This window comes from Nicotiana attenuata, unplaced genomic scaffold, assembly GCF_001879085.1.
Source record: "Nicotiana attenuata strain UT unplaced genomic scaffold, NIATTr2, whole genome shotgun sequence".
Lineage (NCBI taxonomy): Eukaryota > Viridiplantae > Streptophyta > Magnoliopsida > Solanales > Solanaceae > Nicotiana > Nicotiana attenuata.
The window spans coordinates 54,139-70,652 of NW_017674624.1; the positions used below are offsets into that span (position 1 = coordinate 54,139).

The following is a 16,514-nucleotide window of genomic DNA, read 5'->3' on the forward strand; positions in this document are numbered from 1 at the left end:
TCTTTTGTGTTGCTGATTTTGTCTATTCTAGAACAAAATTACAGCATTCACGACTCCTTAATAATTGGCACATACTAACACCACGTAAGTATGGTCAAAGGTCAAAGCTATTGTTTCTGTAGGTCTTTACCAAGTAAAAGTATTTCTCTCAAGGTTAAATTGTATAATATCAAACAATTGTGAATCGTCCAACATATTAAGAGTATTACATCACACCCTTCAGGGTGCGGCCCTTTCTCAAATCTGCATTAACGCGGGATAATTCGTGCATTGGTCAACCCTCCCTCCTATACATATTGGATAAAGCGAGTAATAATGTAAAATAAAAAATAAAAAAACATGTAGAATAATTGATTACCACCGCAAAAGCTTTACCAAAAAGAAAGAACATCAACAACAAGAAAAAGAAGAAGAAAAAAAAAACAGGGGAAAACAGAGTAGAGGAAATCAAAGAATGAGGCTATGGAGAAAGGTTTCCGGATTGGTAAAAGATCAAAATAGCATATTCATTGCTAGTTTATCAAGAAGAACACCTCTCCGGAATCCAGACATCGAGGCTGCTGTTATTAAAGCCACAAGCCACGATGAATTCTCCATGAATATGAAGAACGTCGATCGTGTTTTTCGTTGGTTACGTTTATCATCTTGTAATCTCAAACCTTTAATTTGGGCTATCTCGATTCGAATAGAGAAAACTCGAAGTTGGGTTGTTGCCATTAAAGTTTTAATCTTAATGCATGGTCTTTATAGCACTAGGCTTCCTTGTGTTCAAAGAATTGGTAGATTACCTTTTGATCTTTCAAATTTCGAAGATGGTCATTCAAGAAAACACGAAATGCATGGGATTAACGCGTTTATTCGCGCTTATTTCGCGTTTCTTGATCAGAAATCGTCTCTCCTTTGCATGGAATTGCATGAAAAGAGAAGCAACAACAACATGATGATTATGATGCATAATCTTGACGTAGAAGAAAAAGAAAGTTATTCTATCGTTCAAGATCTTGTTGTGGTACAAAAATTGCAATCTTTGCTTGATGTGTTGCTTGAAATTAAGCCGTTATCGGATTCTGCTATTGTCCCTCTTGTTCTTGAAGCTATGGATTGTGTTATGACAGAAATTTTCGACGTGTATAGTAGGATTCGAAATGGGATTGCTCGAGTTTTATCAAGAATTAATTTGTTTGGGAAAGTTGAAGCAACTATGGCTCTAAAGATCATTAAGAAAGCAAATATTCAAGCAGAAGAGTTGTCTCTATATTTCGAGTTTAATCGCGATATAGGGGTGAGAAATGCTGAAGTTTGTCCAATTGTAGAGCAAATATCAAACGAAGATATCACACAACTTGAGGAAATTATCAATGGAGTTTCAGATAAAGAACAAAAGAGTTATGAAATGGATAGAGCAATTGTGGTGCATGAGAATGTTGGAGAAAAAAATGACTCAAAAAACAATTTAAGGACAATAATTACTGATCGTTGGGAGACATTTGATGAAGAAAATGGTGGCTGTTCTGCTATAGTAAAATATATTCCAAGAACAAATCCTTTTGAAGCCTCTTTGGTACCTACTAATTCCACCAATAATTTACCTGTTAAACCTCAACAATTACCAGATTTAATTAGCTTCTAGTACATGGCTTCACCAAATGCAATGTGGAACAAAAGCTTATAGTATCAAACAAGAGAAAAGAGGCATTATGTTACATCCTATATATGCATATTTATATATCTATAAATATGTAGATTTATAGATTTTTCTTAGTGATCAAAGGAAATGTTATATAAGTGTATAATATATGTGTGTGTTGAAAAAAGATTCTTTCCAACACTAGTCTTTTGAGAGATGTACTTGAAAGACATTTGATTTTGGGTTAGATCTTGACATTGTGCGTAGGTTAAGAGGTTTTATCCTGAAAAGGCGTCTCACGAGTTAGAAAATGGAGAACAATTTTAAGTTACCTAAGAGCATCATAGGTCATCGGTTCCACTGAATGCTCCTATCTCTCGGCAAAGATATGCGTTATTTTCAATCATCCGTAGTTTATATTTGATTTACTCATACTCCATGACCATGTTTTATGTGCTCGTTCTCTATGAGATAGCATTTGTTTTTCTTCCAAATATAAAAAACCATAGAATGGTAGATTGAATCTTCATAGATGTGGTTCCAATTTTTCAGTAACTTAGCTTCTTGTTGTATGATGAGCATATTAATATGATGTTTATCACCCATACACACTTACGATTCCAACTTCTACTGATTGCTACCAAGTATATCTAGACCAGTTTGGTTCTATTCACGCGTAGAGCCTATTGCACTCTCTATCTAAAATTTCTTCATTCTCAAGGTTGAACTCAAATTTTTTAATTAAGTGTAGATGAATTGTATCCATTCCACAGACATTCCGTGGTGGTAAAACATTTATTCTTCATCTGATAATGAGAGTTGGGAATATGTCTCACTGAAAGAATAATGAAGTCCGATTTCAATATTTCCTGAACACATAATTTAAAGACATGGAAACTACAAATAACAATTTTATTTTCATTTTTGCGAAGGAACCTGATTAATTGAAATAAATTTGTAGACTAGCAGTCAATGTCTCTATAATTTGTTTATTATGAATTTTAAATTTATTTTAGTTCAATTTACTCCAAATATAATCAATTTGACCATTGAAAATAGTATGGCTAGACATTTGAGCCAACGGAAACCCACCATTCTTTGGTTCAGCTATTTATTAGGGAGAACTTGTATATTTCGAAAGCTTGAAATGTAAGGACTTACCCAATCAGCATATATTATGATAGATTGTAGCAAGTTATTTATCGTATTTTGTAAATTATGATTAATTACGCTAAACACCTTATAATATCACTTAGTTACAAACACACTCTTATATATTTCTAAATCAAACACTTAATATTCTATCTTAAAATTAGTTTAAGATTGTTTCACTCTTATAATTTTATACATATTATGAGATTTATGTGACAGTAAAAACATATTATTAAATAAATATTTTTTAAAGTTAAATTATATTTTTTATTGTCTGAATATTCAGGAGCTAAGACCATTCCAATACCTCCTTTCGCCATGCATAAACTAAACCAATAATTAAGATAAGCACGAAAATGAGAGCTTCTATAAATACAGATACATCCAATACGTCGAAACTCATTGCCCATGGATAAAGGAAAATCGTTTAAACATCAAAAACAACAAAAACTAGAGCATACATATAATAACGGATTCGAAATTGTAACCAAGCATCGCCCATTGGTTCTATACCCGACTCATAAGTAGAAAGTTTCTCCGGCCCTTTGCTAATCGGAGCTAACACTCCGAAAATTAAAAATGCCAAAATAGGAACAAGCATAGATATTATTAGAAATGCCCAAAAAAAATCATATTCGTAAAGCAGAAACATAAACGCACTCCTATGAACGTGGAAAATATACCGGATTCGATTGATCGATTCGAATTGAAATTGTCAAGTCATCCATAACTATTTAGTCAAAACAATAAAGAAATAATGTCACATATACTATACACTTTATCCTTTTCGAGTATAGTATTTTGCACTCTAACTAGCACATACTTAAAAGAAATTATTATTATCTATGATATCAAACGGTTGTGGTGGATGATAAAGTATTCTCTTATCCTTAACCGAAATTTTAACGTTTTATTCTCGTTGCAGAATATTTCGATGCGAATCCAAATTAATTGCGCGCCGAGTTAAAAAATAAAAGACTCATACCAAAGTCCAATGATTAGTGATTTGACCCTAGCACCCAATTCTCATAATTAAAAGACAAAAATCACAGTACTATCACTATGTTACAACATTTCTGCAATTCTCAGAGGACCAAACTCCATTTTTGTTACACACTTGAGGCCCATCTTTCAAAGTCAAACTCCTTATACTATGGATGTAGTAACATTCGGCATTATAATAGGCATAATAATACTCTTCTTCTGCGCTGTTTGTGTCTTCACCATCGAAGGCACTTGCAAAAACCGCAATTCTTGATTCCAAACACCCTTTTCCCAAACACGCCCTTATCACCCCCTGCCTCCATAAATTTAGGGGTTTTACCTGATTTTGTTCTTGCCCAGACTGAAAAAATGTCAAAGATTGAATCTTTACTGAAACAGATCTGTTTCTGTTTAATCATTTCTATTTCTTTAGGGTTAGTGATTTTTGGGTCTTCTTTATCAGCTGAAGCTCACCAGTGTAACCATGGTCATGGGCATGACCATGACCATCAGGGACATCATCATCATCATCATGGGATGAGTGAAGTTAAGCAGAGGAAGCTTCCAGAAGAATTAGCAGAAGAGGAGGATCTAAAGCTGTTAGGATTTGGGTCCCATGATGACGTGGACGTGCATCATCATCATAATGGACATGGAGCCAAGGATCTTACTGGTCTTGGTATATATTATATTCATATTTTATAGCTTATATATGTCATTTTCATTTGTGCTTGGAGTCTAGCTCAATGGCGGAGCCAGAAATTCATACTCGTATCACATGATTTGAATTCGTGATCTAGGCAATTTTTGAACCTCCTTTACCACTGCACTAGACTAGATTCTTTACTTATGTTAAGGGGATTCAGCAGTTCTTATGAAAAAGGGTTAGCACGGTGCACTAAGCTCCCGCTATGTTGCATTTATACCCTGTTTCCGTGGCTTGAACTATGACCTCCTGGTCACACGACGACAACTTTTACCATTGCATTAAGGCTCCGTTTCATTCAAGAGTTCATATAGAACCAAAACAATTTGTTTTTACCCTGTTTGCGCAGTATAATTTTTCTGCCGAAGGGTATCCAATTGAACCTCCTTGACTCCCTTTAGCTCTGCCACTGCTTTAACAAACCCTAAACTATTAAATATCGGAATTTAAGGGTTCAAATGGAGTGAAATGGATAGTGAGGATTCATACAACTGACCTCAACAAGCTTAGGATTGAGATGTTGGTGGTGTTGTTGGATTTTAGCATACACTGATTTTGTAATGGTGCTCCTATGGTATTGCTTAATTTCTTTTTTTAAAGGGGTTAAAAACTACCTTTTCTCATATTTAATATTGAAAGCAAATATCTTTTTAAGTATGTTGCAAAAGGATGTTGTTTTTCCCAATGCTAGAAGAGGTCGAAGGCTATTATCGCCACAATTTGAAGCAGAAGTATTGAATGTGTATAATAAGGTTTATCTCTTGGTATGGCAACTAATTGGTGCTAGCATGTTTTCGTTAGCTATTATTTCAGTGGCAAAGGAGGTGACGATGGAAATGAATCACATCTGCAATATAAAATGCATACTGTAAAGGTAACTTTATGGTTTTGCCATAGAGCTAAACAACGGCTGAACGCTGCCATAGCCTGAACAAATATCACTTAATGAAAATTTGATCTCACATTATATGTCTTCCAAACAGTTTTAATCGAAAGGTGGATATAAAGTGTCACATTATTTATAAGTCAACTCACAATGCAAGCTTCAATAAATTATTTTGGCATTCTCTTGTTTTGTGCGTACAGTTAGACTTGTGTGATCCATAAATTGTTACTGTCATCTAGACATGCTTATTTTTTCAGGATGCCAGATGTTTCTTTTAATTGCGTGGTTGATTAGATGATAGGCATTTTGTGATGTCACGTCTCTTTGCTTGAACCTTTTTTTAGGGTATCTCTTTAATTGAAGTATCATTGTTGATATGACTCTTGAGCTCGTCTGAAAGACATGTATATTTTGCTTTAAGTCATTCGCAAGAAAGTTTTAACTTGCCGACATATAACAAATTATAAAAATGCCCATGTAACACAACAACAACAACAAACCCAGTTTAATCCCATACGTGGGGTCTTGGGGGGGGGGGGGGGTAGGGGCATGTAACACCTAATATGCAAATAATTCGCAAAATAATTGAGCTCTCAGTCTCCACAGTTGCTCTTATATATGTAAAATTTCTTTTTTTTTGGCGCACGACATATGGGACCGTTTTTGGTAGATCTCTGTAATGGGTGCCTTTAGTTGTCACTGAGAGCTTTTCTTTGGGTTCATTGACAGGTCTTTGGGTCAATGCAATGGGTTGCTCACTGTTGGTGAGCTTGGCTTCCCTTATATGCCTGATTATTTTGCCTGTAATATTTTGTAAGTAGCTTAAGTTCTTTATGTTTCTGCCCTTGTTCTTTAAGATTCATTGCTTATCTTCATTTCGAAACACCTAATCAGAATGTTTTGTTTCCTGCAGTAAAAGGGAAGCCGTCAAAAGCTGTTGTTGATTCTTTGGCGTTATTTGGGGTGAGAATGATCTTTTATGGATTAGAATTTCCTGAATATTTTCCATGGTTGGTTCAATTTCTTCTGTTTCTTTGTGTTCAAGTTGAAAACATTGTTTGTGGAAGGTGAAATTATGTTTGGACATAAACTTCACCTGGAAAAAGGTTTGTGAAAGTTGAACATTTGTGAGTGGAAACCGGTATTTCACTTGAAATACACATTCAAACCAGTATTTCAATGTTTTATACACTGAAGTTCAATTATTTTGCAATTACTGAACTTCAAAATTTGCAAATAATGATATAATATTTTTTTTGATTGTCCAAATAATGAAATAGTATTTATGCCATTGTTACAGTTTTATCCAAATCGATAGGAAAATTTAAATCGGGTTGCTAACTTAACTATTAGCAAGTGGTGTTTTCACGAATAAAAAGATTTATTTCGTATTATTACTAAAATGTGCATTTTTTTTTGTGCAACTTATTTTTCTACATAATGTTAAGTTCTTAACAACTTAAATGTAATTAGCAATTTTTTAGTTTTATATTTCTCCTTGAATAGTTTATTGTAAGTTACATCAAAAGTGAACTTTGATTAACGATTTTATTGATCAATTATTTGTAAATCGCTTTCTTAAATTATCAGAAACAGTTTTAATCATGCTAATCAGGAAGGTCCTCCTGTTGCACATATTCCCTCCATCCACTATTAATTGTTCTAGATTTACTAGGTGGAGGTATCAAAGGTAAAAAATGTGGTTTTATTGCTTTTAAGAAAGCGGGTGCAAAACTGGAGGAAAAGTTTAACTTGTTTGTAGACTTTGGAAAACGTAATGTAGGTGTTGTTTCTCGTTGTTAGTGGCAGATGTTGAAAAGTATTAGAGAAGGTAGGAAAAATGTCTTTCTTATCTGGAAAGACTTTTCCAGATAGCTTAGAACTGAGAGTAGGATAATTGATTTGTGATGAGGAAGTGTTCTATTAGCTATAATTATATCTCAGTAGCATATACTTTATAGTTGTTTGAAACTAAGTCTTCTCTGAAAGTGCTGTGGAACTTTAAAAAAGATGATCATACACACACATCTTCATATGTTAACAATCGTGTATGTAATGTAACAAATGGCTTCAGATGGTGAGATGATTATCAGATAGATGGAAAAGCTTCTACTGGCAGTCTTCTGCTTGTGAATTATCTTATTTGTTATAATGAATAATATACTGGCATTTTGAATTTTTAATTGTAATTTTTCCCTTATATGTGAAAATGATACCTTAAATTTATCAGGATATCCGTCTTACCATACATATGAATGCTGCCTGCTAAATGAATTCTGTTTGCCGATTTGGAAGTAATACCAATTCATTTGAATATGCTTAATGAAGTTATTGGACGGTTGTTTCTAAAATTATTTACTAGGATAAAAGTTTTCTCATTCTTTCAGACTTCATGACTTACACAGGCAGGAGCCATGCTGGGGGATGCTTTCCTTCACCAATTGCCACATGCTTTTGGTATGATTCTTAATCTTAAATTAGCGAATAAGTAACCTTGCATATTGCATTTAGGCTCACTTACCTTTAAATACCAGAAACTCTTAGCTTTACTCCATCATAATTTAGTTTTACTTAGCTTGGTAACTGTTAAAATGACATAAGCGAGTATGTCTTTACATCAGGCATGCTTCTTCGATGTGTAATCCTAAAACTCACTAGCTTACACTATCAAAGGTAGGTTTGTCTATCTTGCTGTCCCTGAGTGCGTGGGTAACTCCCTTTTCCACCTTTCACTACTCTCAGTCTAGTTCATGTTGGGGAGACTGAATAACATTGTTGTGCTCTTGTCTATGTCCAAATGTTGTGCTGATGCATATTACTTAGCACGAACGTTATTCTCCTGAGCTAAGATTGTGAGTTGTTATGAGTATCGTGTTTCTAAGAAAAAAAATATCTCTCTTTCTATCCCAATTTGTTTGGCACTATTTCCTTGTCGGTCCTAATAAGATTGGTTCTTTTCTAGATTGAGAACCCTTTTATTTCTTACATTCCTCTTTTTCAGTTGACATGACTTGTTGTGGACCCCACTGCATACAAGAACAACTTATTTGGTAAAAGGCTGCCTTTGGTATCTTATGAATATTTATCCGATGCGTCAAAGAGTCTTCTTTCTTTTTTAAACTCGTGCCTTGTCAGACTATCCAGATTCAATATTTATTTGATGTGCCAAAACTCAAAATTCTTCTTTGTTTCAACTCAATATCCAATAAAACTATAGCAAGCAAATTTGTATGGAGGCAGTAATAAAGTAGTATGTATGAGTATTCTTAAAGATGCTGTTAGAATATAGCTATTCGTCTGAAGGAAGGAACATGATAGATCAGACATATATCCTTGCTATATCCCACACCCAAATATTGTTGCCTTTAACTATTTATGGCACTAAATAATTTTACCAAAAAAGATTACAGTCAAACCTCTCTATAACAGCCTTGTTTGTTCCGAATATTTTTGGATGCTATAGCGAAGTGTATAGAGAACAAGTATTATAACATAACATGAAAACTGGTTCCGAAAAAGTTTGGCTTTTATAGTGAAGTGTTGTTATACAAGGATTCTGTTATAGAGAGGTCTGACTGTACTTCTTTTAGGTGGTGTACACTCCCACTCACATGATCACCATGTGGAACATGATCATCTTCATGATCACTCCGGTCATTCACATGCACATTCGTTGGAGGATCTTTCTGTTGGATTGTCCATTCTGGGTAAGTTCTTCGACTTGATTCTGTTTTTAAATTTCATTGTTCATTTTGTGAAATTTTTATGTTTATTTTGCATTTGCATGTAAAATATTGGGGAGGATTTGCTTCCCATGGTTGCAAAATTGGAAATATCGAAAAAAAATTGTGTTCGAATATTCCAATGGAAGTAAATGCTTATTTATAGTAGTATTTAAATATCATGATTCCACCTTTTAATTTGCAAGATGTCCGCTGGCATTAGCTTGATGGTGCTGACTAAGGATGACATGACGGCAAATGTAAAAAGATCTGAGCGTCCAACCTAAAACTTAAAGCAATGTGTGGAGAGGCTTAAGACCTCTATAAAACCCTTTTGGAAACCTTTACACCACCTATGTGGGACAGCAATATAACTCAAAAGCTTTCATCATTTTAAAGGGCTGGTGTCTTTTTATCTTTTCTGAGGATAGGGTGTGAATTCTTATTTTCACAACTTGGATTAACTTTCTTCTACTGTATTTTGATTTCTTCAGATAACTCCTAATTTGTACTTCTTAACTTGTATTAAACTTAAATTCATCTTCTAAGTGCCTGAGATTTGATTCTCTTCTGGTAATGTCATCGACTGTACAGCTGCTGTTGCCACCCTGCTGAATGTTTCATGATACTTTTGTTTTGGCAGCTGGAATTGTGCTCTTTCTTATTGTTGAGAAGCTTGTGAGGTATGTTGAAGATTTTTCTGGAGGAGCCGATGAATGGAGTCATGGTCATCATCATCATCATCGTCATACGCACATCACAAAGTTGAAGGATGACGATGATGCTAATGACAACGACCAACTGTCTCCGAAGAAGAGCGGAAACCTATCAGAAAAGACAGCTGGAGGGAGTGAAGTGGACGGCGTGTCTGCTGACTCTCCCAATGGGGAAAAGCCAAGTGGAGGAGCTGTTCTCCGGAAGGTAGAATCAGCACATGCCCCCATATTTTGCTGTTCCATATTTTGCCAGGCTTAGATCCAGTAAAGTGTATTTCTTGTTAGGATAATCTGCACTTCTGAACTTTCCCGTAATACTAAAACAAAGACTGGAAACTAACAATATTATCATAATTTAGAGGGGTCGTGTGACCTTTTCCTCAACATAACATGCTGTCAGCTGACCAAAGCACAAACAACTACTTTGTCAAGACAAGGTTTCTCAATGTAATTGTTGTCGTAGTGTTTCTTTCCACACTCCATACTGACTTGAACTAAATTCAGTCTTGTGATACAGTATCACGCATAAATAAGCAATTGCTAGTTCCATACCATAAATGTTGTAAAACCTTTGCAGCTTAAATCGCTTACATTAAACTGGGTTTTAAAATCATACATGACATGCTCACTAGAAGTTCCATAAAGTTATTTCCTTGCTCCTGAAAATTCTTTAACCACTAATTCCTCCATTTGTAATTAATTAATTAACTACTTAATATAAGATACAGGTTGACTTTTGCTGTTTGTTCTGATATGGCGTCAGATTAAGTTTAGACAAGGTCTAATGTATCTTTCATCCATTTTAACGATTCTGCAGTGTATCTGTTCCCAGATTGAAAATCTCTTTGAACAGATGCAGTCATTGAAATATTTATTTGTTTGCGGTTATTTGTTATTGCTATTTGTCTCATATGCTAACTATTGCAGAGGAATACTGGCTCCAGTGCTGCTGACGACAATACTGTTTTAGATGCTGCAAATTGCACTACCAATTCTGAGTCAGTTGGAAAGGAACAGGCTAAATCACGGTCAAGCCTTGTCTTTGGTTACCTCAACCTCTTCTCTGATGGTGTTGTATGTACTACATTAGCCCTCATCCTGGTTTATGATTTCTTACAAACAACTAGACATATCTGGCTGGTGAACATCGATACATGAGATGTTTTATGTTATGCTGCAGCACAATTTTACTGATGGCATGGCATTGGGAAGTGCATTCCTCCTTTATGGATCAGTTGGTGGGTGGTCAAGAACTTTGTTTCTTCTAGCTCATGAGCTCCCTCAAGAGGTCATTTATATTTCTTTCTAGTATTTCTACATTACCATGTCAATACTGTTGCATGTTTTTAATTGATTGCCCATATAAGCAGTTGCATTTTAGCCGCTCGAAGTTACTCTCTTTCCCTCAACTACGAAAATCTCTCTCCATTATCACAAGTTTCCTACATAAATTAGATATCAGTTGAATCTTCATAGGAATCTCTAAGGAAGGGTACTTGGATAAAATTATCTTCGCCTCATTTCTCACATCTGCTGCATCTTGTAATGTAGCATTTTTTCCCTCTTGAGTCCGTTACTTGATGTTACTCTCATGTGAATCTAATGATCCCTAAACCTTATTTATGCAGATAGGTGACTTTGGAATCTTGGTAAGGTCGGGGTTCAGCGTCTCCAAAGCTCTCTTCTTTAACTTCTTATCTGCACTAGTGGCACTAGCCGGAACTGCACTGGTTAGTATAATCTGTTGGCATGATCCAAGGTTCTGCTTTCTTGTCGCATTTGATTAAACTAAAAATTTTGTCCTGCTATGTAGGCGTTGACGTTGGGACAAGATTCTGGTCAGTCATCAGTGATTGAAGTGAGACTCTTTTTTAAGCTATCGGTCAGATAAACTTGAGTTCATAGAAGAATGTCTTTCTTATTTCTAAATTCTAATATAATGTTGCAGGGTTTTACTGCTGGCGGCTTCATCTACATTTCGGTTGCTGGGGTGTTGGCTGAAATGAATAGTAGTGGCAGGACTACCTTGATGAATACAGTAATCCAACTTGTCTCACTATTATCAGGGATGGCTGTTGCTCTTTGTATCTCCCTTGTTGAATGACACAATACATGCTACTTGTCGTGTTCGTAGAGAGGGGTTGAAGTCTCCCCCCATAGGTATAAGAACAGCCTTCCGGTGTTACCTGTTACGACAACATCCGGTCAGAGAATACACATTACTTGTCTGATATTGATGAAATTAATGAACATCGTGAAAAGTTCATCTTCATCATTTATTTTCTACTCGTTTTGCTTGTCATGTTGGTTGAATAAATCAGCAAAGTAGAAATTGGATATCTTAATTGTAAATTACATAATGAAATACAGTGGCACATCAACACAATAGAATAAGGTGAATAAAAGCACTTCACCACTTGACAATTAGCTTCTTATAAATCTATTTGTTCTCCATCCAACTCAAGCTTCTCAAGAGGGAAAACAATATTTGGCCATGTTTGACTTCATTTTGTTGCTCATCCAACTTCTTCTCTTCTTTAACAACTTCTATATCATCATGCTTCTTTTGTTTGATCTCCCATCTCCACCTTCCCTTCCTCTTCTTGTACTTCGTCGTGCTTTTTGTTTTTGGATTCAAGCTATTGTTGCAACCAGCAAGCAAAATATGCCCTCCTCCGTCAATCATAAGAATTTCACCATTTTCAAACAGCTTTTGTAGATTATATTTGAGCAGGATCATATGAGAGTCACTGGCAAATTGTCATATTCTTTCTTGATAAACTTAGATATTGAGTCTTCACTCGAACCTCCTCCTTCATCGAATTCGCGCAGGGCCCTTTTGGATCATCTATAACAAGAGAAAACATTTGATTAGACCATAAAGGAAAATCTTCAACTATGTGTATTTCATTGTTGTTGGTGTTGTAGGGGCTTTTGCATCTATATCCGATTTTGGGTCACAATTGAACCTATACATACTTTGAAATTTTTTTTGCTAAAATTGCACTTCATATACACTTAAGGCCAAATAGGTCTGAAGTGCAACCAATGGTTTCATGCACTTAAGGTCAACAAGCCTGAAGTGAAAAATTACACTTCAGATGCACTTAAGGCTAAAAGGTTTGAAGTGCAAGGCCAATAAGTCTGAAGTGAAAAATTGCACTTCAAATGCACTTAAGGCTAAAAGGTTTGAAGTGCAAGGCCAATAAGTCTGAAACGAAAAATTGGACTTATGCACTTAAGGCCAAATAGGTCTTAAGTATAACCAATGAGTTCATGCACTTAAGGCTAATAAGTCCAAAGTGAAAAATTGCACTTCAGATGCACTTAAGGCCAAAAGGACTAAAAGTGCAACAAATATTTTCCTACCCTTAAGGCCAATAAGTTTGAAGTGAAAAATTGCACGTTAGATGCACTTAAGCCCAAAGGTCTGAAGTGCAACCGACGTTTTCATGCACTTAAGGCCAAATAGGCCTGAACTGCAAATTGCCCAGAAACGGGAATTTGTTATTCGAATTATAACAATCCAATATACGATTTAATACCTAAATCTACTCCAAATAAGCTCAAATTTAAAACATAACCTCCAAATATCATCAAGAACAAACCCCAATCATCAATTTGTCAAAACAACAATAAATCTAACGAACTCATTTTACAATTAAGAGAAAGAAGAAGAAGAAACCCTAAGCAATAATAAAAAATAATGCGCCATAATAGCTCATTACTGTAAAACATTATAAACTACCTTAAAATATGTTCACAGATACCATATAAAATCGTTGTCACCCGAAGAAAAAGAAAAAGAAGAAGAAGAGGAAGAAGAAAGAGGAGAAAAAGACCTGAAGTTGTTTAAAAAGTGGGTATAGATTAAATGCGGGAGACCAAATAGAATGCTCGTGCAATTTTTACGTTGTTGTTGCATCATTTTTTGTATTACATCCTACAAGTTGGGGCCATTTTGTATTAATAATCCGAGAACTCCACAAATCGGGTTCAGCTTTGAGGCTCTTGTTCTTTTCAGTAAAAAGAAATCTATATTGCAAATTCTTTTCTCCTTTTTTTCATTTGCAATGGCAAATTTTTCACCCCTTAAAGCATAGACTATAATCTATATAGCACCATATTCATCCTCAGTATTTTGAGAGCAAGAAGCGCAAAAAAGAAACAGGGGTTCACCTCGCTTCAAAAGCGAAGCGCACACTTTATTAAAGTGAAGCGCAATTCTTAAAAAGCATAATGTAAACCTTACAAAGAGACAATATAAATAATCAAAAAGCTCAGTTTTAAACTTAAAAGTTGGTACCACAAAATCCTCCATAAACCATAGGACAAGCAAAATCAAAACCATTAAATTACTAGAATCAACATCTTATTCTTCTACTCTTCTTATTCTTCTTCAAGATTGTCAAAATCTTGAATTCCTCTATTATCTTCATATTGCTCGTCATCTTCTTCTTACCCCTCCTCTTCCTCGTCCTCTTCATGATCACTTTCATCTTCATCAATTAGGGATCGACTTGTAGTACCCACACTTTTCCCTTCCTATTCGAGCTTGAACTTGAAGTATTCCCCCTTAAACCATAAGGGTTCTCCCTAACTCCACTAGCCTCCGCAACATCACCCCAAGTGAAATTAGAGTCGCCTTCAAATATTTTTTCATCTTCAAAACTTTCGGAGATTCCGACTAGCCACTCATTAGCCTCGTCAATATTGTCCAAAAGAATTGGATCAATTAGATTGCGGTGGTTGTAGCGACGTCTCAATGTTTTATTGTATTTTATGAGCACTAGATTATGGAGGCGCTTCAAGGTTAGTTGATTCCTCTTCTTCGTATGAATCTGCAAACAAGATGTGTCAACTAATTGGTAGGAGTTAGGACAATTGAGATATAATTTACTTCATCTCAATACACAAAATCATTCCTTTTAGTTCTCATGTGTTCAAAAATGCTCAAGTTCCTTTCACACACGGATAAACTACAAGTTAAACTTAGAACTTTGATGGTGATAGTCTGTAAATCCGGAGTCTCTGCACCATATTGGTACCCTCAACTATAGAAGTGAAAAAAAAATATATTCAAGAGTTAATAAGTATAAAAAATACATTAAAAGTTAGAACTATAAAATATAGAAGCACTCGGTCACCTGGCAACTTCGTCTTTCTTTGTTTACTAGCCAGTCATAGCTTAAAAAAGTCCTTCAGCTGCTTTATAAATAGCAAACTGATCTACTATCTTTTCTTCCAGCTCTTCATCTTGAGTGAACTTAATAGCACACTCATGGAATCGCTTCCACACTTCTTTAGCTAGTGAATTATTCTCATATTGATCATAAAAGAGTGACGAGTTCAGAATAAGTCCAGCTGCATGCAAATGTCGATGAAGTTGCTCCGTCCATCTTGAATCAATGATCTGAAAGATCTTTGCATATTTTTGCTGAAATGATGCTTGAATAGCCTCCTTGGCCCTACCTATAGCTTCATAAAGGTAGCCTATTTTTGCTTCCCATCCACCAAACGGAGTACTCTAATCAAAGGGCCCCAATTTTAAGAGCATGAAGGACATTATTCCAAAGAGAATAAAAAAGAATAATGTGTGTTGCTTCTTTCCACCAGCTTCCTTTGCAAATTTACTCTTGTTCCATTCCTCTGAAATGAACAACTTTCTCAAATTGGCTTTTTGCAAGTGGATACAATGCAAAGTTAAGAAAGCAGTGGCGAACCTTGCTTGCCCGGTTTCACCAAATTTTTTTGTTTTGTGAATCTTCTCATCATATTCAATAACAAGGGCCGCGAAGAAATATTAAAATGTACCCTAAGCCCTGGCCAAAAACTGTAGAAAAGGGCTTTTCCTTGAAAATGTCCCCGAACATTAAGTTTTTTTTTTATTTTTTTGAGAAGGTAATAAGTTTTATAAATTAAGTAGAGAAACCTTTAGCATAAAGATTATGCTAAAGGTTAAAGATAGTTACAAGACCCTCGAAAAAGAGCAAAAACGCAAACCCGGACTTGTGGTAGTTACAAAGACCCAATAATATCCACTATAGACTCTACATTCTCTACCAGAGCTTCTTTACACCAAAAGTGAAACAAAAATATACAATTCGTCTTGATCTTCTGTTCAGAGTTAGCTCTATCTTCAAAGCATCTTGAATTTCTCTCCAACCAAATTGTCCACCAAATACATGCTGGGATCAACCTCCACCAATGCTTCTGCCTCAGTAGAATACCTGGGTCATTCCAACAAGCTAACATTTCTGCAGTTGTCCTAGGCATTGAGCCGCACATGGAGTCCAATAGACATTCGGGTATGCTCCTTGCACCATACCACTCACTTTAACATTTTCACTCGCATTATCAGTGACCACTTGAACATCATTGCTTAGGCCAATCTTTTCAATGGTGTTCTGAAACAAGGCGAACATTTTGATGTGGTCAGTGGACGCGTCGCTAGCATCAAACGACTCAAGAAATAAACTTCCCTTGGAAGAATTCACCAACATATTAATGATTATTTTTTCAGTTCTTGTCGTCCACTTATCCATCATAATGGAGCATCCATACTTGTTCCACAAAACTTTATGTTCCTCCACAATTTTATTGGTCTCCTCCACATCCTAATTTAGATAAGGACCTTTGATGTCATGATAAATGGGGGGCTTCATTCTAGGTCCATATTGACCAACGACCTCAAAAAAGTCTCCAAGTGTCAATATAGCTG

The 16,514-nt window shown here is 35.4% G+C and overlaps 2 protein-coding genes across 2 annotated transcripts; both read left to right on the top strand.

Annotated features, from left to right (window-relative positions):
- Positions 1–230: 230 nt before the first annotated feature.
- LOC109219029 (putative clathrin assembly protein At1g25240) lies at positions 231–1,703 on the top strand. Its single transcript, XM_019383430.1, has one exon. It carries the CDS (start codon positions 455–457, stop codon positions 1,628–1,630), a length of 1,176 nt encoding a protein of 391 aa, XP_019238975.1. The 5' UTR covers positions 231–454; the 3' UTR covers positions 1,631–1,703.
- A 2,138-nt stretch (positions 1,704–3,841) lies between these two features.
- LOC109219031 (IAA-alanine resistance protein 1) lies at positions 3,842–12,093 on the top strand. Its single transcript, XM_019383433.1, has 11 exons — positions 3,842–4,442; positions 6,085–6,168; positions 6,269–6,318; positions 7,761–7,812; positions 8,946–9,062; positions 9,721–9,998; positions 10,721–10,867; positions 10,974–11,081; positions 11,422–11,523; positions 11,607–11,651; positions 11,742–12,093. The coding sequence occupies exons 1-11, from the start codon at positions 3,842–3,844 to the stop codon at positions 11,895–11,897; spliced, it is 1,740 nt and encodes a 579-aa protein (XP_019238978.1). The 3' UTR covers positions 11,898–12,093.
- Positions 12,094–16,514: the final 4,421 nt, after the last annotated feature.

Coding starts and splice junctions, on each gene's coding strand:
- LOC109219029 (XM_019383430.1), top strand. CDS start 455: ATGAGGCTATGGAGAAAGGTTTCCGGATTGGTAAAAGATCAAAATAGC.
- LOC109219031 (XM_019383433.1), top strand. CDS start 3,842: ATGTTACAACATTTCTGCAATTCTCAGAGGACCAAACTCCATTTTTGT. Junction 7,813..8,945: donor CCAATTGCCACATGCTTTTG/GTATGATTCTTA, acceptor TACTTCTTTTAG/GTGGTGTACACTCCCACTCA. Junction 9,999..10,720: donor GAGGAGCTGTTCTCCGGAAG/GTAGAATCAGCA, acceptor TAACTATTGCAG/AGGAATACTGGCTCCAGTGC.